A 24,800-nucleotide genomic window follows, 5' to 3' on the forward strand; every position below is an offset into this window, starting at 1 on the left:
TACTCGTACGCGGAAGCTACATAAATTTTCATTTTTCTAACACGTATTAATCAACGTTATAAACATTTCATAAACGAGACTGAAAATTAAACCGTATATTTACATATGTAGGTGTTATGTAACTCGGTATTGTGAGTAGCCACAATAAGTGAGTTACTCGCAAAAACCTCGTTTTTCTCAGACGTTTAAACAGCCTTAAGTTACCTCGTATTCTTGAAACGTTGTTCTTCCGTAATTAGCTATTGGCACTCGCGCTTTTCCTTCTATCAATTAGCTCAATTGTTTCACGGGAACGAAATGATATATTTGACGCTTTGGATTCTAGTAAATCGAAAGCCGGTAAATATCGGATAATAATTTTCACTTATCGTTTTCATCTTCCTTTCTTCGAAGCGTAGATATACGTCGTTATAAAATAAAATTCAATACGCGTAGCTGAGGCGAGCATCGACGCAAAGGTGTTGCGTTATGTAATTGCACTGGAATACACGAGTAATCATGTAAATGAGTATCAACGTACATCGATGTTCTATTTAATGGAAATACAATGTTTCGTATTCTATGAAACCTACATACCCTGACAGACGTTGTTAATTAGAACATGTAGCATGTTCCTAGCTTACACGTATTTAGATCATACTTAATAACGAGCATAGCGTACGATAACATCTGAATTTCAAAGTTTAATAGCTACATGAATATAAAGCGCCATAATTCTTATTGCACACGCGACGCGTTCGTTCACGCGCGACGCTCGCAACATTTACAACAGTCGTAAATGGTACTTGATAAAAATTTCAATTTCAAGGGTTATCGTCTGAATTCAACGGCGAAACGTGTGCTTCGAAAGTGTACAGAAATGGAACGCCACGAATTCTCCTGAAACGTAAAACACGAGTGAAACGACTCGCTATTAATAAGCGCTTTTCTAAACAATTTCTTTTACCAGCTACCTCCGTCAAAGTTACCGTCGTTGCAAATTACCGTGCGGGCGAAACACGCAGGCAGATTTTCGTGCTCGAAGAAGGAAGGAAGCTCGTCGTAGCGCGATCATATTCAATTTTACCTGATCGTATACGAATAAGCGAGGTAGGATCAACGACAAAGAAAGATATCGAGCGAGTCCTTGGAACACCGTTACTTTCGTAACCGCAATGCTAAAAATCACGCTGTCGAAACTCATCTCCTGGAACAGTGGCTGCTCTTAAAAGGTATACGTTTATAGAAGTCCTGGAAGTACGGGAAACCGTAGTCGGCGAGGTGGAGGAGCAACAGAGGGTGGGCTCCGACCTTAAGAGTAAGTGACTCGCAGGGAAGCAAGAATGTCTTTAAAAATGTAATCAGGACAGATCGACGGATCAACGGTGAATAAAACAAAGGAGAGCGCTCGTTTTCATCCTGTTCCATCTTCGTGGAAGATTCTTCCTGGAACTTGTAATGGAAGACGGGAAGGTGAAGTTGAATTCGCAGGTCTTTCCGGTTGGTCCGATGAACAACGACAAAGGCTAAAACGAGTTTCGAAGATAAAATGCCGAGGGATTCGTATCTGCATGCGGATAGAACGAGGGTTGGACGACGTTGCCCGAGGGGTGGCCATAAAAACAAGATGGCGTCTCGTCGTGCCGCAAAATGGCCGGCATAAATAAAAAGAGGCAAGGAGCGCGCGCGCGCGCGCGCGATGTTCTCGGAGAAACGGTGTACGCCTTCGTACGAACGCTGAAGTTTTGTTCGCGCAACAAAGGTACTTAACTTTTACCCTGTTTCCAACAATCGTTCTATTCGTCCTTTCGACGTATTGCTGGTTGAAACGTTCGCGATTCGAATATTTACAGGTATTTTGTACCTTGTCCGCTCCACTTTCTTACTAAGCGATAAGCGCGATTAACGATAAACAAGTGAAATTGGAAGCGACGATGATTCTTGTTTGATTTTTATCTCGTTTGAATTTCTACGCGGTTTTATCTTTTCTTGGGTTATCGAGAAAAATGTTTACTATAATATATTATAATAATTAAATGAAAAATTACGAATCTTGAAATGCATTGTTCGCATACGTTTGAAATTTGAATCACCGCGTATACCGACTCGAAGGTAGAACGTAAATAAGAAATTACGACGTTTTCTTTCTGTCATCGAATGACAAGAAAACCGCGAAGATGAACTTATCGCATCGTACACCAGTGGTCTTCGATTACGATCTTTCTTGTTACGAGATGACAGCCGTTCCCCCTACAGGAGGCGAACAAAATTCTGATCGTTGACGGTTAACTACTTGCAGTTTCGATCGTGACGAAAGATGGCGATTCTAAAAGAACGATACCACTTAAATTAATTCCATTTCGCAAGTACGATACTTCTGATAAGGCGAGGTGAAAGGAGATTTCGCGCGTGTTCGACGAACGTTAGACGTAAAAGAAGCTTAACCAGATCTTGGTTTCATCCTCGATGACCTACTGAGCTTGAGGCACAACCTTTGCCCATGCACCGGAGACCAGGAATGAGTCAAGTTAAAGCCATTTGATGATGCAATGGCGAGCTGTGACACCGGGCTAGAGAAAGTCATTATTTTACCGAGCACGTTTTGCTCGGTAATAGAGTTTGCGGCCTTCAAAGTAAATTGTTTTCTGCGCACCACGGATTCCTCGCAGTCACAGTGGTCACTGCCGTCGCTGCGAGAGAAGCCAAAAGAGTTTAAACATCGAATTCGAGTACGATTTCTTTAAAGTATCATTTTCTTTCTTTTTTCTTTTTAATTAGATCAATTTATAAACATTTATCGATAAGAACGATCCTCGTTTATTTCACAAAGTCCTGTTTAAACACGAGATTGTAGGACATTTAACATTCACTTTCTGTCTCCGCGAACTACCTCCTCGTCTCTTACATTAATTATTCGCGTCAAAGATGTCTACTTTCGATTTTACCATATTTACCATTTCCACGCGTGCTATTTCTACAAACTATCATTGCATTTCTTACGCTATTACTGTCGCTGTTATTACAACGTGCCGTCTTACATTGTATCATCGTATCAAATTAAAAAAGAAGAATAGCAAAAGGTCTAAGGATACTCATCAACGACGTCGATTCGATCAAAATGCTTTCGTAAAGGAAGAATACAATCAGTTTCACCATCTGGTGCGCCAACCTGATATCTTTCGTTGCATCGAATTCCAAGCAGCTCTTCAGGAGCTGACAGCGAAGAAAATTGAAACGAATCCGTCGAATTCGATTCGCATCGCTTGCCGGGACAAAAATACGCGAGAATCCTGCCGGAACAACGGCTTGTGCAACATCCACGTACATCCACGCGCTACCTTGGCAATCCATTTTGGACGTGCAATTTCAGGCGCAATACTATCCGCCGTATGAACCTTTACGAAGCAGCGTACATTATGAAAGGTTATCGTATTCTCGGCTCGCTTCAGTCACGGTAGCCACGTATGTATTTAGAAAACGCTCTGTTCCGATACAACGTAGTACCTACGAGCAACGTAATTGAACCAACATAACAGACGGCTAAACGGCTTTAAACGGATTCCTGGAAGACATATATCCGCCCTATAAAATTATCCTTTAGCCACCCCTCGCTTCTCGTACGCAACGTCTATGTTTGGTATACTATGTTTTTCCCTCTCTTTGTTCCTCTCTTTCTCCTTGTTCTCCTATCCATCTTCTCGCAGACTCGTTTCTTCTTTCTCTCGCTCTTCGCTTCTCCATATGTGTATCATCCCTCTTCTTGTTTTACGCTGCACGCCACGTAACTCGTGTTTTTACACGCGCGATCTTCCGTTCTTCGTGCGCTTAAATTTTCTAGTTTTCGTCGAAAGAGTCTTAATCAGTTTCCTCTGTTCCTCAATTTTTCCATTCCTTTCACCCTGTTGTAGCGACCGGAGGATACTCGTTTTCCTACTTGTAATACACATGCTTCTTCCATTTAGTTACCAACCAAATCGTAAACGTTTACGTAGATTCATATAGATATTTACGAGCACAACTGAAAAATCCAGCCTAAACGAAGACTTCGCTCATCCTCGGTACACGCCGTATAGCAGAAACACCGCGTTGCTTTGCATATTCTGTATATTTTTGCGTATTTCCCATACGCCTACAAACATCTGAGAAGCAGGCAAGACACCGTACGACATTTTCACCTGGTTGTTCCCGTTTTCTTCAGTGCCCCGAAGAGTTTCCAGTAATTTTTATCCGATGATCCGAGTTAGCAATGAAAGTAACGTCATCGACGTAGGCGCTGTTCATTTTCACTCGAAGTAGAATTACGCGGCATTTGTTCAACACCTTGAACGCTATAGCAGAGAGTAGCGGCGATGATTCGACAGATTACAAAGATTCGGATTACGTTCGATGGCTAATTCTGACTTAATCGGGGTTGGTCGTTACGTTACTACGAGTTGCGTTTTTCAAGCGTTTAACGGTACTTTTTATTCATTCTCATAGCGTATTCTCCAACGTAGACAGTATTGGATGGTTGATTAAAGCTTTTCAAGGAATCGCGGTTGAACGTGGAAGGCGTGCGTCGCTGATAGCGAGGCTGCGAAGCGCAGGGATAACCGCGCCGCTGTTACAGTAATGGCAGTGGCGGTGCTTTGTTAGTATATACTTAACCAGGCAAATGAAAACTAAACGTTTCCAGGAATGTAAAAGCCGATGTAGTTCCAATCGAGAAAATTGCTTAAGGGCGGCTGTAATAGCGAGAGTGTTTAGCGGTCTTTAGAATTTATTTCCACACTTCGAGGAATGTTAAAAAGAGAGAGAGAAAAAAAGAGAACGCGTTTTGCGGTAGAAACGAAGTATCCCTAAGAAAGTTCTGCTTCTTCTAGATCGAGCTTCTCGCGTTGTGTCTCGTCGTATCGCGCAAAAAAAGGGACAGCTCGCTACGAGACAAGAACTTCTCCGCAACCTTTGAGATTCGTTTTACGCGAAAGTCGAGATTTTCGCGTTTCGATAATCCAGATGGCAGGATAAATATTAGAGAAACGCAACTTGATCGACGTTTCAAGAACAAGGATACGAGTAATATCGCTGTCGTATGTTTTCTGTCTTCTACGAAACCGAAGGGCCACTTGTTTCTTCTTTTCTTCTACACGGGTTTCCCATGTTACATCTTTGTGGTTATTAACGACAACAACGCGAGCAGCGATACGTCCTTCAGGTAGGAAAAAACGCTCGAGACTCGACTATCGTCGCAGATATTTTCGCCTAAAGTCTCTTCGACGCGGTTACTTGTTGCGAGAGTAAATTTGTATTTAGGGCGATTTAAAAGGACGTGTCCGATGGTAGCTCGACAGTCGTAGATTACGCGCGTGTGCGACCGATTCTAGAGGTCTGTTTAAATACAACTTGGCGTCGACGATGAGGTTTCTGGTAACCAGGTCTTTGCTCGAAGATTCTTCGTTGATTTCCAGTGCGTACGAGGTTGCAGAGTGTTTCCGTACGTTGTTCCAACCGAATGGCAGATTTTGTCAGAACGACGACGAATGAAAAGTTGAAACTACTGTATAATTTATAGCCTAGAGAATTTTAAATAATTTAACGTTTTCATCGATTTCTGATTTTTGTAAATTGCCCTTTGTGTAACAGCTTTTATATCGAATAGCTGTCTACAGTGAGAAAATCGCCGCTTATCATCAATCATGAACAATGTTTAAAAATTACCAAAAGATAAATTCCAAATCCAAATGAGTTTCTCGCTGATACCTGAAAGAAATGAAAGATTAACAGGGGGCGAAGTTAAGAACTTTCGAATGCGCTCTTCTGTTGGTTTGGTTCGATCGAAGGATGAAAGAAAGGATAGTAGACTCCGATGCGGCGATCATTTCTCAAACTCCTATAACTTGATATAAACCACCCTTCGACCTACGTACGAACCGCGTAGGTGGAGGAGGGTAGAAGGAGAGAGAGAGAGATGAAGCAGCAGTGCCTTGCATTATCGATATTACGAGGCGTCGATAAAAAATCGCATAAAATTAAGCAAGCCCCCACGTGCTCGCGATAAAACTCACTGCCTTTAGCCTACGAGTTTCCGCGTTACGATGGCCCTCGTGGCAATTTTCATCGATTGAACAACCTTTTAATCCGCAAGTGCCTCTCGTCCTCCGCTGGCTACCGAACTGTGTACGATACATCAGACGAGAAATTACTATACTATACATTATGATACTATTATAGTACATATATAGTACGTATACGTTATAATAATTTACGAATTTGATAATAATCTTAATCAATGCTACATAAAATTGGACAAAATAATTTTATGCTTATAGAAAGGTGTTATTCTTTTCTATATGTTTTACTTACTTTCGTTTCCACGATGACATTCTATCGATCGTTGACTCATATCCAGTCGATAATTAGCCACGTTGATGTATACTTGATAAACCTTCAAACTCGACTTTTTCGAAAACTGAACCTTAAATGGAAGAATTTATTTCCATACTTCGTTCGTATTTTTTCACGAGGGATCACCTCGTGCCCGCTTGTACGTGTTATTCGGCCGCACCCTGTATATATCTTGCGTCGAAGCTTTTTTATTACATTCGTTGTATATTTCGAGATTGAAAGAGAAAAGTGGTTTTCTGATGCGAGGGCATAGAAAGACAAAGAAAGGAAAAAGATACCTAAGAAGCGTAATATCATCCGTTATAGATACAGAAAAGACCGACAATGGTGTCCCTACCGAAAAAAAGATTGGGCTACGTGATCCCTTTAAAGTTTGACTTGTAAAATGCAACGTGATGTGTTTAGAAAAGCATGGCGAGTTGCAAAATAATTTTCCATCCTCTCAGTTATCGTATTCGAATTTTATTTAACTATATGTATCCTATATACTGTACAAATTTCCAATTGACGAGGTTTGTCATTGGATTTCGATTACACACGATGATTTTGGATACGTGAACGAACAGAGTAACATATTTTTAAAGACAATCGATTAAGACGAATTTAATATAAAAAATTGCTGCGAGTATCCATATATGAAAATTATTATCGTAGCGATCGATTTACCGATTATTTAAAATTTGCTTTATTTCGCAACGAAAATTATTAAAACGGTCAGCCATCAAGCGTCGGAATATCTTGACGACTTTTGCGTCGTTTTTAACGAACATAGTTTTACACGGAGACAATTCCGTGTTTAAGTAAACCGAATTTCATTGGAGTAGCTTTTAGCGTTCGTGCTTCTCTCGTGCTCATTTCACTTTATTCGCCTTAAATATGAGCGAAACTGTTGTATTATTCAAAGTTACCCCCCAAGATGCTGCTTCGTCGTACATATCCTAAACGTATCGTAACCGTACCGCTTGTATGTTACCTCGTGTTTATCTATACGCGAGAACGAGTTTTTCCTGTATTTTCACATTGAACGTTGGTCGACTGTTCCGAACGTATAAATTTATATTCTCTTCGTGGATCGCTATCCGATTTCAGTTTATAGAATAATATTTCTTTTATTTTATTCTTAGAACAATCTTTGTCCTTCGCCTGAGCACCATTTCCTGCTCACATCATATTTTATGGAATAATAATATTACAATAATACGTATCAAACGTGTTTGAACGAGGAAACAAATATGTTTTCTTATTTTTCCTATCTAATTATCCAGGAAATGGTTATTTCTCCTGATATTTGTGAAAAATGTCCTCTACGTTACATACGTATGGAAAATTAAAAAATTAATGGAAAACAGCATATTCTAGAAATTGAAGATAGAAATTATAAACCACGCTACGTATGAAGATTAAATTGTATAAACTGTAAACTGCGTAAATTGCGTAAGTTGTACAGTACTGAAAGCAGTGAGAAAAAATTCGTACGAACGTATACTGTATCGATCTTCGTTTATGAGACACAACGAGCTTTGCAAACCGTTTGTAGACTGTTGAAAATGTCGGAATACGAATGTTCGGAGCGGAACAAGCTCTCGGGACAAATTCGAGAAACACGAGGAATCATTCAGAGCGTAACCGGATCGACGACGAGACGTCTACAAGCTTGCCTTGAAACGCAAAATGGTCGTTCTGAACATCTTCTGTAATCTAATTAGATAACAGAAAATCGAAACAGGAAATTCGTTACATCTCGCAAACGCAGATACGACATAGGCTTACGCGAACTTTTTCATTGTTTATTAGGCGTACGATCAACTTTCGAAGTGGGTCGTACGGAATACGTACAGAATGTTACACCCTGTATATATAAATTATAACGCATTCCCATGCAAGAGCTAATAGTAACTCGCGATCGTCTCGGAATTTCATAATTCCGTAACTGTTACGATACAACGCGAAAATAGCAAAGAGAAGAAGGCGAGACGAAATCATTAAACCCAAATGCTCTACTTCGATCCTTTCAAGTCATTACATACACTTCCTTATAGAAGGCACCAGTTTTCCATAAACACAGACTTGTAAACGTTAACGTCCATATAGCTGGAAATCCGGAAACTTGCCAGCATCCGAACCTGAATCGCGCGAGACCATCAAATAATTCCCATCGCCCTGTTGCGATTTGTGCCGCGAATTTCAGTCGGAATTTGTTCCGACGTACGCCACTATCCATATATTATATCGGGAAAGAAGTGGAAGTGAAAACGATGAACCGCTCCTCCGGGGATTGTTAAGGGCGCGAGAAGGAAAGGCGAATCGGATCTGCGTACATCATTGATCGATCTGGCCTGTGCACGAATAATCTATACTGTTATGATGGGTTGCAGGGTGGCACGGATCGGGGTCTAGCGAAATTTACTCTGACGTTGGCGAAGACCTGCCGGCAAATCCCGCGATTTCTCCAGGGACGCCGAAAAATCGCGAATGATATGGCAGAAAGCACGCGTTGCCGATGCCTGGGTGAACCGGCACGCGGTGTTCGCGCAACCGTTCGCAGTGCCGTTTTTTCAACGAATCTCGATGGTCATCGTGATCGAAAGATACGCGACGATGCATTTTTTTTGTTCTGCTTCGCTCTGCTCTGCTTTGTTTCTTTTTTCTTTCTCTTTACGAGTAGCTCGAACAGAAAATTGTTAATTTCAAGCTTTGGAACTTTTAAAAATGAGGCTTTTCTCCCGATTTCTCGTAAATTTCCTGATCGAAGAACGAGATTCTCCCTTCGTTTTGCGCTCCCAAGTGGCCATCGATCGATTCTTAATTTATTATAGCGAAGAATATCTTGACGGCATACGTTTTGAATACATTTTGTGTGCGTAGAATCGAAGGCGAGTGATAATGGTTGTACGTATTTGACACAGTTATGGAAGATGAGGCTTTTAGATATGTTTATCGTCATAATTATATTCGCATTTGATAACATTACACCTACATGCCATAGTAATTGATAATACTCTATACCTAATGTATTGAAAAAATGTTGCAGTTCCTATCCGTCAAGAATAACCAGAATATTGTAAAACAATTTCCAGTCATCGCTTAGGAATAAATAAAGAAACTTTGTATCATTGCCAGGCGGTATGAACTTTCCAACTCTTTCGCACAAAAGGGCGTAAGGAAATTTAGTGAATAAGTGGGACAACACAATTTTAAATATAAGCTGAATATCGTTATCGATTACGCAACCGCGTAATAATATTTTTCAAGTCTGAATCTCATCCAGCAAAGTGGGAAGCATTTTCTAGTAGCGTAGAAAAGCGACGAACATCTTCGTTCCAAGGTATAATCGAACGAATATAAACCGAATATAAACATCGAATATGCTATCCACAGCAAAGTATGCTGACTATAACAAAGCATCGTTTAAGTATCGTACAAAGCCAAATCGCGAAATTATTTATCATCGTCCAAGCACGAAGAAGCTTAGCTCTCAGGCAGACAAAGATTCCAAACTCCAAACGAATGTACTTTCTTCGAACGCACAGCGTGTCGCGCAAGATCTCCGTAAATAAACGCGGAAAACAGAGGCGACAAATGTTGGCGCGATGCGAAGAAGCTCGAGCGAATGTCACCGACGGAGGAAGCAAGAGAGCGTCTAAACGTTCTGCTGCAAGCGGAATCATCGTGAGACTTTAGCCAAGGTGAATGGCTCGTCGCGCTAATTGTCTGCAGCAAAATTAAACTGAAGTCACGTTAATTATGTAACGCCCCGGTCTCCGAGCCCGGCTACGTACGGCTCGTTCTGGTGGAAACAGGGTGATGATGGACGAGCATAGCCGACTTTCCGGGGGCTGCCAAGCTCGAGCAGCGAAATCCCTAACTCAACGCTAACTCGATCAGTCAACGCCCACCGTGGCGTTGCCCGGCACTAATCTGCCTCCAGATTAATTACTACGTAATACCGGTTTGAATAATTATCGTTTCTAGGGCAACCCAGACCTGGCTCTCTATGGGCGCACCTGACGTCCTTACTCTATTGCCGCTTTAGCGGTTTCACGGATCCGGATTGTTTCTCATGTTTCGTTGGCGAATCAAGAGGAATCTTATTAGCTGCTTGGAAAAATTAGCTTCGTTTCAGCCTGCTTGATGCGAACTGGTTACCGTACCGGCGGCATTGTGCAATCGTTAACACGGAAGGTTGACGATCGAATATTTTCAGAGATTCTTGGATCTCCAACTTTCGCTATGTTTAGATGACATATTTGTGATTCTGTTTGTTCGAAACGATTCGAGCAACGTCCGATCGTCGCATAAAGGGCTGTTGATCGCGATAATGTCAGCTTAGGAATAAAGTAACGCGAAGCACCGTATGGAATTCCAAATTTATATAAATCAAAAATATTTTTGTATGTGATAACTATCGCGGTAATAGAATTTATAGTACGCATTCGTTTTTAATTGACAGAACACAATAAAGAAAAAGTCCAAGTTTCCTAAAGGAAATGCATCTTTTTCATCGTCTATAGAAGTATACGAAAGTGTACTGATTCGCTAAGTAATTATTCACTTATTAGCAGCATTAATTGGGCTAACTGTGTTTATAGAATACGTGTAATCGTAGTCGCTGATATATTGTCAGAAGATGTGAAAATAAATAATAGATAGATAAATAAATAAATAAATAAAGCTTGTAGAAGTTGAAACAGCAAAATTTTCTAGAGAATTTATCATGTTACTATAGAGGTATGTAAATATATAAAGGTATACAAAATTGTAAGTAATATCGAGTGGCTGCAATTTATTTCGAAATTTGTTTCTTGCACGAGAGAAATATAATTGAGCAACATTAAAGTACTGACATTTAACACAGAACAGGTGAGTATCGAGAGAGAAGCATTCGGATTTCGGTAAATGATTCGTGTAGGCGACGCAGCGGAAGCGAATTCCACCTGTAATTACGGTATTCGTTCTCGCATTCAAGTGAGTAAAGCACGTGAAAGTCTGGCATGTTTACACCCTTACAAGTGCGTAATGAGTTACCAGAACTCAAGCGAATTGCATTCGGAAAAAAAAGAAAATCCGGCTGATTAAGTCTCGACATTCGCTTCGCGTGATGGACGACGAAGGGAAAATTTATTCTTTCAAAGTGCATCGATTATTCGTTACAAAACTGATTTTCTAGAAAAATGGCATCGTTCGCATATTTGTAAAAAGAGAAGAAAAGAATATATCAAATATCACGTGGTGAAATTTTTCTACTATAGAAAAGTTAATGTTATGGAAACGCAGTTCGACAGAGTAAACTCTTAGTGTTGGTATTTTAGCGCCTTTAAAGCTTCGATATTAATATTTTAACAAAGTGATATTTAAAAAGAAAAACGTTTTAGCGAAGAAAAATTTTACTTAAAAACCAAACATCGATTGCACTGCATCGACGATGACGTAGATGCGCTTTATTTATTTTTCTCTCTGATATTTAATACATCTTTATCATTGTAAAAGCTTCTGGTACATTTTTTATGCTATTGTGAATCGTGTAAAAATAAAATAACATAAAATGAACTTTATCTGTTCTAGATCAAAGTATTGTACAGGTCAGTAGTTTTTCGTGTTAAACGAGACTCAAGAAATGAAATGGTTGTCTAATAACACCAAAGCAAGCAGGTTGCTCAAGTAGAAATTACGCGAATACTGGGAAACATTTTTCCGGCCCATGGCCAATGTTGCGAAGAAATCTACAGCCGTAGCGACGCAAGAAACTTCAAATCTACGACTACCGTACCTCATCTTGTCAAAGAAAAACACGACTTCTGTGTACTACTGCGTTATTTCCGTCTTGTAGCTCATTCTTTTGCAACAACACAATGGAAATTTTTCTTGTTACATTGAAATCCTTTCTATCTTAACGGTACGTTTTAACATATTTCGTTTCAGTCGTGCGAAAATATCTACGTACGCTTGTCCGGGTTATCACGTAATCACGTAGATCACGTAAAATTAGATACGCCTGTTTATCTCGATCCTCTTACCAGGTACCTAGTGTGGTAATTGTCATCGTTCAGCGTTTAACGGCAGAATGTCAACGATCAATGTCGTTTCCGGTGAGTAGGTACTTTTCCACAGTAATTTGTCTAAATTGAAAACATTCGAAATACGATCATTTTCATAGCGGTTAAGCAAATCTCGTACAATGCGAACGTGTTAGCTTACGTCCTTAGCTTAGCACCTGTTCAGTTTGTCCTGTCCCTATTCAGTTTTTAATCTTCTCTCTTTGAAGAATCAATAACATCGAACCAATACACGTAGAACGAGCGAATTTCAAAGAATGATCGACCACATCAATTTTATTTATATTTATTACAATTTACACGTTGCCCTGGAAACCGCGGTACGTCAAACAACACACGCGATGCTAAATCTTTGCAAAATATACCGTGCTTTGGCGCATTTTCCAACGGCGTTTATCCAAATCATTCGCCGGGAACCTCTCAGCTAATCGAACTTACCTCGTTTTCGTCATTCTGAAAGGTACAGCATATCCGTGGCTCGCTGATGAGCAGACCGCGGATATTTATGCAAATTCGTACTTCCGAGAACGCGACTGAGAAAGTAGGACCACGATGGAAGATCGTTTTACCTAGCGAATGTAACAGAAAGCAGACGCCGTGTACTTTGGATGCGTCACGCATTGTTTCGCGTTACGTGCATTCCGTGCGATTTCGCACTTTCGAGCTTCGAGTTTCCTGTTAAATGCGTGAAAATCCGCGGCCTGTCGACGATTACCGTGGCGATCGACGTGTCGAACGATTTACTGGCGACAAGCTGGAGAACCGAGGGGAGCACGTTGCGCGATGGATCGAAAGCGGTGAAAACGCCCGGGACCATCGGTAGTAAGTAGAAGGCCGCGTAAAAGGGACACCGAGCTAAAAGAGAGTAAAATGGACGTCCTGAGGATCGCCTGGGGCAGAAGATAACCGGGTACCGGGAACAGAGAAAAAAGACATCGCGTGACCGAAACCTGAAAACCAGAATCCCGCTGCCGTTACAGCCGCCACGAACGCCTCGGCCCCCATACTTCTTCGATGAAATCGAAGTCCAGCCACGAATGTGTACGAATTCTATCGCGTGCGTGTATACATGTCGTGAATGTGGTGTGTCGTTTTTAATTTTCGACCAAACTCTATCGGTAGCCGCACGGACATTCGGCTACCGAATTGGAACTCCCACAGCAAGGACCGAGGGAACAGAGCAGCGAGATCTCGAAGGCTCCACTATTTTCTTTGACCTTTCTCCTTTTTTCATTCGTTTTGTTTCTGTCGGTGTTGGATCGCTCGTTGATGGAAATGATACTGGTTGATCATTACGAGGGATGATAAATCCCCGGGGATGTTGTCGTTTCTTCGAACTTGCAAGAAATTGCTACATTAAGTGTCATTTTTCGGTGTATTTTTCTACGAGTTTTTGGGACGGAGGATATTTGTCTTTTTCTTTTTTTTTTCTTTTAGAGTAGCTATTCAGCTGGAAAATTACGTAAATCGATTAAGAAAGGTTTAACCAGTTTCTTAATTTAGTTTCACAGATGTCTCATGGGATTAGGTCATGGAGCGCGTAAACGAATACAAGCGACGACGAGTATACTCGTCAAAGGCGATTAACTGGTCAAGATGGAAATTTAATCAAGTTTTTACGAGTACACGATTCAGTGGCGTTATTTGGCGAAACGTTGACCGATTAATCGTCTCTCTGATAATCGCAGTCAATTATCGCGTTCGGTACGAAATCAGCGAATGTGCCGATATTTACGCACGCACGTTGATAAATAAATAAATTGTATGCGTTACAGATAGACGCGGTTACACGTATAATTTCTAAGTTTCACTTGGCGTAATTACGTAGAACATCATCTTGCCTGTGTTACAATTTTTCGTTCCGTGTCCAAAAGGAATCTCCGTTTGAAAAATGACTCAGTTAACAGGTTAAATAACGCATTAACCATGCTGTCAGCAAACGCTTTCGACAGCCACGCATTCTTTCGGACCAGATAAAACGAACACCTAACCTGTTGGTGAATATATCGTTTTAATAAATTATCCAAGTTACCGCGTGTTTTACGTTCAATCGCTGTTAATCGATTCCGAGAATGGAGAAATCTACACCGAGCTGCCGTCCGGATGGAAAGCTAGGGGTCTCTAATGGTAATTGTTGATTCTGTCGCCGATTCCACGAAGAATACAAGAAACAAGAAAATTATGGCATAGCGTAGCGGTCGTATTGTCACGACCGAAACACAGTGACAATTACAAGATTCTTTTTTTTTTTTTAAATCCGCTTACTCTGTCTCTGAATTAAACAAATTTATTATCTTACCGTTATTTATGTACACGTAATGAAACACGTACGATGGTAATGTTATCGGAAAGTTATAAACAGTGATCTAAAATGATGGTTGCGTGTTACAAAAGGAAACTGAAACACACGATGTTCATACATGCAATAACACGATGATACACCGAATGCAGCAGCAGGTCTAAGAAATCACGCAGCAGAAACTGGTTGTGCAACATTTGTAAACGTGTATTCAAATTTACATATAGTTAGGCTGTTTTGGACCAGTTCTTTATCAAATTCACCAGTGACTCACGCTAATATTGAATTTCCCATGATTTTACGAACTGCTATCTGTATAAGAAAAATTCGACGCAACTTCGCCAAACCATCGTCATCCTCGTATTCTTTTAATCCGAGACGTAAGAACTTCAGTATCGACGATTTCAACTTAAAAATTCCTTTTAAATAAAATTCCTCCTTCCATATAGACGCAAAACTTTCAACGCCGGTATCGGCTCTTCGATACGCGACGCGTTAATATTCGAAGAAAATAGCGTGCGTATTTTCCACGTGACAAACAGAGAAACAATTCCGTTCGCGCTATAGTGAAAAGATATCTTCGTGTCTTTAAAGCCAAATCGCTACGAATGTTTACAGCTTTGAAACCATTTTATCGCTATAATAACCATAACACTACTCGTCGTTTCACGAAGATTGGGAAGCGCTCGATTATCAAAAAATCAAAAAACTAATGTATATGTTGGAGACGATATTTGAGTCCACACAGGTGGCAACGTTTTCATCCTACTGTGTGACTCAAACTCGATTCAGCTTTTTGCCTGGGAGAAGCAAATTGTTGCACCTTTTATGGCTACGAGTCGGCCAACACCGAAGATGCACTCACACCTAACGTGGCTCGAAACATCTACTTTGGAGATTCACGAATAACATGCGATTTATCTTATTCCGCGTATCCCAGTAACGTACGCGCAACTATACGTTTGTATATGTTGCGACCTATTTGATCGTACAAACGTTAAACGACGATCTTCGTTATGGGTAAAATCGGATCAAAAGCGCTTTATCTTCTTTCTTTGGTTTGGAAAAAAAAGTTCAAAGTTGGAAAAAATCTAGGTTTTATACGATAAATATTGGAATATTCCATGTCTGTACAAAATGTTTGAAATTCGAACGAATTAAGCTAAAGCGGGATTTATTTTTTATTTTCTACCGGAATACCTTTTTCGTACTGAATAATTTCACATTGTAATACTTTGATATTGATAGGATTAAATCGAGCTACGTATTACCATGTATTTTTCCTCTAAACGTATTCTTCTCTCTGAATTCTTTTCTTGAAACATTTTAGTATCCTTTCCTATCCTTTCCTTACGCTTCTTAATAATTGCAATTGTTATTTCTCTAAAAAATGGCAAACCTCTTCGATATTAACATGGTTAATATTTTATGTTTCTTTTCAAAATAGATTGTACAACTTCGCTATTGCTTCATTTATGCTTGTGTATTATAAATTAATCCGAAAATGGAATTCGTGTATACTCGCGTTGGGAATTTCTTAAATGTATAATGAACCCGAAGGTCCTAGCAGTGTCAAGAATAGATGCTTCTTATGTTACGTTGATACTTTATTAAAGAACGATAATTCTCCTCCGTTTAAATGTACTATTTCTTCTAAATTTATTCACATTTTCGTCGCCGAAATAATTCCTTTTATCCGGTGTTACTCGTTTAATCAACCGTAATCGGAAATTCTACGACGACGTAATTTTTATTTGATTGGAAAAAGAATCTCTCAAAATTGCTTGGAACGTTCGTGGAACGAAGGTGCATTACCGGTGGAAATTAAAATTTACGGACAATACTATAGAGGTAATCGCGTTTATTTGAAAGCTAATGAAATTCGTATTTTTGTTTATAATATCGAAACGGATAATTCCATACATGTCGATTGCACCTTGATATCTCAAAGCGAGGAAATTTAATGAATTATCATAACGTCAGAATCGACACTCACGTTTGTCATTTCGATGAAAAGTCACTTACGCGTCTCAATATCATATAAACGTAGAAGCGTAATATATCTTCTTTTTTTTTTCGATTTGAAACTCAAGCAGGAGAAATAAAATCGTAGATGTAACGATTGGAGTTTCGATTCCTATTCATTCGTTGTTTGTCCAATTCAACAAATTTGTCTTGACCTATCGATTATTTCTTCGAATTACTGCCTGAAAACGTCGAATATTATACGCGATGCTGGAACTGTTGAGAGCAACGTGTATATACCAGTTGAAACCATGAAATTTCCGTAAGAGCCGGTCGATGAAAGGTAACAAAATTCCAAGTAAAAAAGAGCCGAAGGACAGGGAACGATGAACGAGATAAAGTGAAATTTCACCTCGATACACAAGTTGCATTTATACGATCCTGTTTCTACACACTGGCGCCCCAGAGCGTTCAGTTTTACACTCCCGTTGCCCGCAGGGTCGAAGAGTTTTGACTTACAATTAGAGAAACCATCCTGTCAAATCGGCAAGATTGTTTCTCTGAACGTAAATTGCCTTGTGCGGCCGCTAACCACCGAACTGTTCGCTCGGCTCCGTATAATCCCGACAAAATTTTATAGAACAACTTTTACGATAATTGCTCCGAAAACGTTTTGAACGCCTGAAATTTTCCGTAACCGTGAACCTGATGTAGAATTAAGGGCTGAAATGTCAAGAACTAGAAGAAGGCGAGCCGCTACATTTTTCACACACATTTTCAAGGTGCTTTGTATCGGCTTCGTGAGAGGGACGATCGGTGCGTTAAAAATCGAGCAACGAAACAACGCGCAAGGTGGCTTACGATATTGTTTCGTCCAAGTGGACAAAAATCTGTCGGAATAATAAATATTTTACGGACGCTCACTACGCTAGAAAAAATAGTAACGACGGAAATATTAAGCGAATCCTTGAGATTCTTTCTCGTGATTGTAATATTAAAAGAAAAAGAAAGAGAAAAAAATAGTATTACAAAAATGTTTAAACGAAACGTATTAACGCAACATCGACGTTCAGAAGCGAAACGAATATGAAAAGTACCATTTCTGCTAGTCGAATATTAAAGTATCTTATTAACCGCTTGACTTACAACTAAATTAAACGTAATTTTCCAAATGAATTTTATTTGCATTATTAATGCTATTTTAATTTCGTCTCAATTTCCATACAAATTTGAAAGACAGCGTTTGACATACGTAAAAACGTTTGATGCGTCAATGATTTCGAAAATGAATGCGTTTTACTCGCAAAAGCACCGAGTTCTTCTTTATGTCCGATATATACTACAAGAATTAATAACGACGATAGGAATACTGGAAAAGTCATATCAATCGGTTATTGATAATGATCGCGATAATTTAAACGAGTCTAATAAATTCTCCCTGTTTTCCTATAGTTGCGCTATTAAACCGTAGAATTACGTCGATACCGTTAGATTTTGACGCCGCGACGACAGCTCTCGCAATATCAAGCGGACCAAGGGAATAATTTCTTTCCCACGTTTCAATGGAAAAATCGTCGATCGACACCGTTCGATACCCACGATTGCCAACATTCAATTGTCCCGTTCGCTGTAGTTTAAGGCACACGTCCAAACGAAATGAATCGACTCAACGTACTCGACGAGGTAGAATTATTTAGCTGTAGTCCGAAGAATTTGCCTTGTAATTAGACAAAAACAAACGATATTAACGAAACTTAACTGATTCAGCTAATCTTATCTTAGATACCGTAAAGTTGAAGCAGCCAGGCATTTTATTCCTCCGGTAAAATGCCGGAGAAACGGATCGTCGTTAAACATTTGACTCGCTTATCTTTCAGTCATTCGCAATAATATCGCGTATCTAAAATTGAGAGGTTTATAAAAATGGTATTTGTCTCGTTAGATTATTAATACTTTTCATATCTGCTACGTAGGTAAATATGTACGTAGTTTCTTCCTATAGTGTGTTGGTAATAGTCGTCTATCCTAGTCCGTTTGTATTATATGTAAACTGTACAATAGGAATTTACAGGGAACTAAGATGCGAAAGAACGTGGAACGTGCAAAAATATAGAAAGTAGCCGAATAAGATAGTGGTTGGAACATTTATTCGCTATATTCAAGTTTCTTCAGCTCTGTTGTAATAAGAAGACGAACTTGTATAAATATCTACTCGGTTTATTATCTAATTGTATCTATCTGTTCGTCGCTCGTGTCAAATGCCTTGTCTCATAAATTCATTTTTAACGCCGACCTTACCAGGCGCGGTCCAACGACCGGTTACAAAATTTAATTAAAAATTGCGCGTTCCTTGTTATTTCTTTCGTCCGTGCAACTTTATGTAAATCGTTATATCGTTCGATTAATCAATTTCTCAATGTTTGTTAATATAGGAATTTACGTAAAGTTAGACGAACGAGAGAAATAACAAGGAACGCGGAATTTTCAATTAAATTTTGAAACCGGTCGTTCGACCGAGCCTGGTAAGGTTAGCGTTAATTCCCTCGGAACTTTCTTTTGTTCGCGCTGTAGATAAACTGGACGTACAACTGCGTCTAGTTTTAGCCTGGTTTTATATTTCATGCGCGTACCACCATGTCCAATTTCTAGGCCATCAAGGCTGAAATAAATAAATACACACGTACGGGTAACTTGGAAAGCACACGACTTTACAAACGGTTAATAATCCAAGCATCCAAACCTAACATCTTGCTCGTCCATTTCATTTCAGCGATATCGAAATGTCAGCAAAAGGAACAACGGTCGGGCATTCCACCAAAGGCATCCATCGAACTCGATTTCTCGTTATCGTCCGAACCGGGCGTTCGAATTAACTAACGCGTCTCGTTAGCGGAAACGGTCGTTAGATAAAAGGCAACGGTTCGTTGCTCGGCGACTGGTTCCCGTGGCGCGTTACCTTTCAGCGAAGTCACGGAGACGGTGGTCCGCGCGAGAAAGCGAGAAAAAAGGAGTCGCGAGGGTTTATCGAGCGGGTTCGAAGTAACGCGAAGACTTCAACTTGTCTGCACGCCATTAAAATGTCATAGCGACGACCGCGCATACACGTGATACTTCTATACGCTGCTTAAGTATATAAACGTATATTCTCTACGTGTGTATACGTACGTGTATACACGTATACACGTACGTATATATACACATATTCGACGATTCGGATACGGCTAATCGTAACGACGGGGTCGATTGAATAATTCCCGCGGTAAGATTCATAATTGATATTGACTACACGAGGATTAGCCATCATCCTAACGATGTTCAGCCACCTACGCGTTCGATCGGCTGGTGGTCTCAAGATACACGAGTCCAATTAGAGAAACTCATATCCCGAGCAGAGACGCCGATTCCTACGATCTACGTATACTAGCATCGTGTCTTCTATATTCGGCTACATTTCGACACTCCGTTCGCTGCTTTCCTCGAATCCACCGGGATCGGAATTAATAATAAGCCAGGATTTTCCTAAGTGTATGAATCGTACGGATATCGCGCTTGTTTATTGATGACGTATCTGGATGCAATGTACGAGCTGGAGAGAATTGCATCTGGGCGGAGCAGAAAGTTTCTTGCATTTTCTATGATCAACCGCTACATATTTCAGTACGTGGCATAATTGCAAGTATATATCGAAAAGTCGCTTCTGGTAGAAATCCAGTCGTCTTCTATCGGAATTCGAATACGAGCGAACCTTATGACTGAGGAAAAGGATCAAAGAACGAGATCGATGAATTATTCGGCAAACTCGTACGTTCGTTTCGTCTCTGCTCTTTCTATCGTTCTCGAATTGTTGCGCTTTAATATCTTAGCGAGCGTTTTCTATGATCCGAAATTACATGAAACTTTCAAGAGTTCGATAAGTCGCGGAAGTTTCCGAATTTTTCCTATACACTGAAATACCGTTCTTACACGCGACGTGAAATACCTTTCGCGGTTCCTGTCGCAGCGATCGGCAATCGGCGAGGCGCGTAATTCGCGCGAGTAGTTGGTTTTACGCGAAGAGACTGGAAACGAAAGTAGCGGCGAGATAAAGCGGGTAATAAGCAGCTGCTGTATCAGTCGTTCTTAACTAATTGGTATAGATAGGTCATTAGCGAATTTTATTTTCACGTATTGCATTTTTGCGTCGTTTGATCGTTCGGAAGTATACTTGCCGATGTTCTAGAGAAACTCGAGGTTCACGATTGGATTTCCGTCCGAATGGAAAGATCATTCTTCAGTGAAATGTAAAATTAGAAACAGATGTATCGAATTATGTGCGGAAGGAAATAGTAGGAGAACCGGTGAAAAAGTTATTTTTATGAGAACTCGAAATATTATTTAAACGTGCATTTCATCGTATATTGCACCGAGAATTACTCTGTTTGAAAATTGCTTCGGGAACAAAGATTTCTGCAATTGAAAATAAAAATTCTTTTACACCGATGAACAGCTGCGAATGTTTATGCAGACTCATATTTTCATAATCACAACTGACGAAGCAGATACGGTACTTATCTCATATTATTAGGTTGTCTGAAAAGTGTCTTTCTTTTACGGACACGTCTTTTACAACGACGCATCTTTGTACAAACATGAAAACTAATCTATCGAACGTTGTAATCTTTACTTTGATAGAACAAAGTGGGTCATATGTAATTCGATAAAAAAATATAAAACGGAAAATGTGCATCCATTATTTCCTTATAAATCGAAAGAAACTTTTCCGACGACCTAATATAATATTTTCTTCTTCATTTCTCTATACTACTTTATTTTGAATATTTTACACATTTCTTCCGTTACTATAAATACTCTGTACAATTTTGCGTGTTTCCTACAATAATAATTTATAATAGTAACAAATTATTTAATTTTCTTCTTAGATTGCTCTTCAGCTAAGTATAACCATCCGATATATAAATACTTGCATCTTTAAGTACGTCAGATACGTTAACCGAAGTATCCAACAAACGAAAGTCACGTGAAATTCAAGCGACGTTGTCATTTTGAGGAATCGTTTCGTGGAATCCTTAAAGAACGATTCACTAAATTAACGTTGAAACCAATCGTACGCGCCTGTATTATCCGCGATGACGTGGGAATCGTCATTGCACGCATTGACATCTCCGTTATCTTGCGTCCACGATCGCCGAGCACCGTGGAGAAACCGCAGTTCGCTACGAACGAAGCTATTTCTCTTTTGCGTCAAGGTACACAGAGTGGTAGAATCGCGTAACTAGAGAGTAATAATGCTATTGTTACAATCAGAAAATGCGGTTGATGAAGAAAAATCAAGGTCCGTGGCAGCAAAGGCAAAGGAATTCGTAGTTGGCCGCGCCGAGAGTGGCACTCTTCGTCGTTTACCAGATTTCTGGCCTATGATTTTGTATCTATCGTAAAGTCGAAGTAATTAATAACGACGTTTCGGCAATAGGAAATTTACTCATCCGTCGCAAATTATACGGAGAAACGAGAAGCAGGCAATAACGGCACAAAAATATATTTCAAATTGGTAATTAAACGAGTGTCGTTTTAGAGAGGAACGTAACATAGATTCGGTGACGTTTATAAAATGGAACGAGATTCAATTTCATCCGTGACATGTTTCTACATTTAGCTTATTTTAGTGGAAATAAATTCTCGTTTTGTAGATACGAAATATTCACTGCAGATACAAAAGGTATATATAAGTATATTATGTAAGATAAATGAGAACACGTTCTGATTAAAAGATTTAAACGAGAGAAGTACGTATTTAGACGTTAATAGAAGTTAACAGGGGGGTTGGGGACATAATATTTAGAGATAGAATTTAATTGGAACACCTATAATTTTAATTACGTCGTTTTATGCGCTATTATCGCCTTTCATGTTTGTTTTCAGCCTGATAAAAACGTCCGGCTTATTTCCGTTGTTTAAAGCCCAGATTAAATGACGTGAACTGATAATACTCGTGACACGAGTGCTTCAGCATAATAGCGGTGTAACTCTCGTTATCGATTTCTCGAGAAAATCAAGCTGCTCAGAAATATTCGATATTGGCGAATACTCAGTGTAGAAGTGGGTGTATCGTGTCCCTTTTAATACTTTAAAAATAGGTCTATATGTATGAAGATACTTTATCGTTACACCGAAATTGTTAAAATTGTCTTGAACACGTATGTGGTATAGGTTTGTTTGTAATAAAATCGAAGATACACCGCTATTACTCCGAGTGACAGAAAATGAAATTAATTCGTCCGAAAGACGTCTACGCGTCGATTAAGAACAAACACAGTTGTTAAATAATAGATAACAATATTTCTTCTTTGCGGAAACGTTTGATTACTCTGAAAAGGGAAGGTAAATAGAACTCGAAATAGCGACGATCGTTAGAACCGAATCGATATAAAGATCAGAGTTAATGGAAGTGATTGAAAATTAAAAGGTTTCGACATTCAAAACTACCATACAGCTTTTACAAAGATCGAAAAATAAGATCAGAAAGGTATACAGTCGATTTAAAGAGCGACTATTGACAATTTTAATACCCACGCCTTACTAATGTCACTCTCAAATACGACGTATTAACGTTCCACGAACTTTTACAAAGAAGGATATCGTCCATCTGGAAGGAGAAAGACGTTTGAAACTAATCCGTGATAAAAGAATTCTACGATTCTGAAGACACTGAACGACAATCGATAGGTACAACTAACGCGTTCTACGTCGCTTTGACGCGTTACGCGCCTCCTATCAACGATCGATGATCAACCTTCGAAAGAAGCGAATTCCGATCGAAAACCAAACTTTTCGACCGACGAACGAGTAAAATCAAAATTCTAGAAAATATCGTGCCGTTGCCTCTGTTTGCCAATCGAATGATTTAACACGACACATCGACTAATCCCTGGAATTCCACTGGGAACCGTAAATTTCCGACGTCGAGCGTGTCAGACGACTTCACAGTTCCCTTACCTGCGAGCCTATCCTTGAGGTGTGGGTGTCCCTGAAGCGGATGTGCGGCCAGGTTTGCCAACAAGCTTGCCCTGTGAAGACCGGCCGCCGCCGCTTGTTGTTGACTATGCTGAAGAGCTTGTAAACTCCAAGGTGGTATCAACGCCTGTGCCGGCAGTGCACCCGTTGCCGTCCCATTAGCACCGGGTGGTCGATGAGCAGGAACCCTTATTACGCCTCCGCCGGTGTATATGAGACCGGACCCGGTCGGGAAAAGTCTGAACGGCGCCAATAGATCTGCCGCGCTCGTGCAATGAACCGACGACGTTGAATTCATCTGCGTCTCCGGTGTACTTCCGGTGTCGTCGTCGTCCTTCTCCGACAATTTTTCTTCCATCTCGTGACCCCAGGATCTTCTGCCATCGTCCAAGGTCATCGACGAGCCGCCGTTATTGTTGCCCTCCTCCCAAGACCATTTCCTCTCCTTATCGCTGTCCAGATCTTCCGACGAAGGGCTCTTGGGATTTTGCGGTCGATTTTCGCCCAACAGACGGCTTATACTGAACGGGTGACTCCTGGGTGACTCGTTTTGCAACGTTCTCGAACTGGTTTGGCTCGGGGGCGGGGAATTCGAGTATTCCGAGTGCTCCAGCCGACGATTGTCGGTGGCGTAATTACGCGGACTGCAACTTCCGGAGTCGGAGTCATCCACGTTGATCTCCTCCGTCGCGTCCACGTCGCTGTCGCCGTGAATCGACATGATCCTCTCAGCCGTATCGACGATGATCCTGCTGGGTATATGGTTGGGAAGTATGGGATACTTATAGCTCACCGGAAGCTGCTTCGAATACTCATCCTGCGCCGCTCCGTCAGTTATCCGTGCTCGGTGTATCGAACTGTCGTTTTGGACGCGAAGCTTCCGCGATACGAAACTCGATATCCGTCGTGCAGTAGCACTCGAATTGTCGAATAGCTACGCGTTACAAAGTTTTCACTCGTACGGTTGAAATCGACGGATCGATGCACTTTCATCCGACGTTTGGGCTATCGCGTACTCCGATTCGCCTGACGGCCATGTTGTCCATGTACGCGCGCTCCAAGTACTTGCCAATGTCAAAACTTACGACACGGTTAAACTTCACTCGCAG

The 24,800-nt window shown here is 40.4% G+C and overlaps 1 protein-coding gene across 2 annotated transcripts in view; it reads right to left on the reverse strand.

The window, feature by feature from the left end:
* LOC122571802 (homeobox protein MSX-2) overlaps positions 1-24,427 on the reverse strand; it is a 47,578-nt gene extending 23,151 nt beyond the window's left edge. For both annotated transcript variants that reach the window (XM_043735973.1, XM_043735964.1), the window contains exon 1: positions 23,674-24,427. In XM_043735973.1, the coding sequence (XP_043591908.1) occupies positions 23,674-24,412 (739 nt within the window). In that variant the 5' untranslated portion in view covers positions 24,413-24,427. The remainder of the gene's footprint in view (positions 1-23,673) is intronic.
* Positions 24,428-24,800: the final 373 nt, after the last annotated feature.

Source organism: Bombus pyrosoma, linkage group LG1 (assembly GCF_014825855.1).
Source record: "Bombus pyrosoma isolate SC7728 linkage group LG1, ASM1482585v1, whole genome shotgun sequence".
NCBI classification, from domain to species: Eukaryota; Metazoa; Arthropoda; class Insecta; order Hymenoptera; family Apidae; genus Bombus; species Bombus pyrosoma.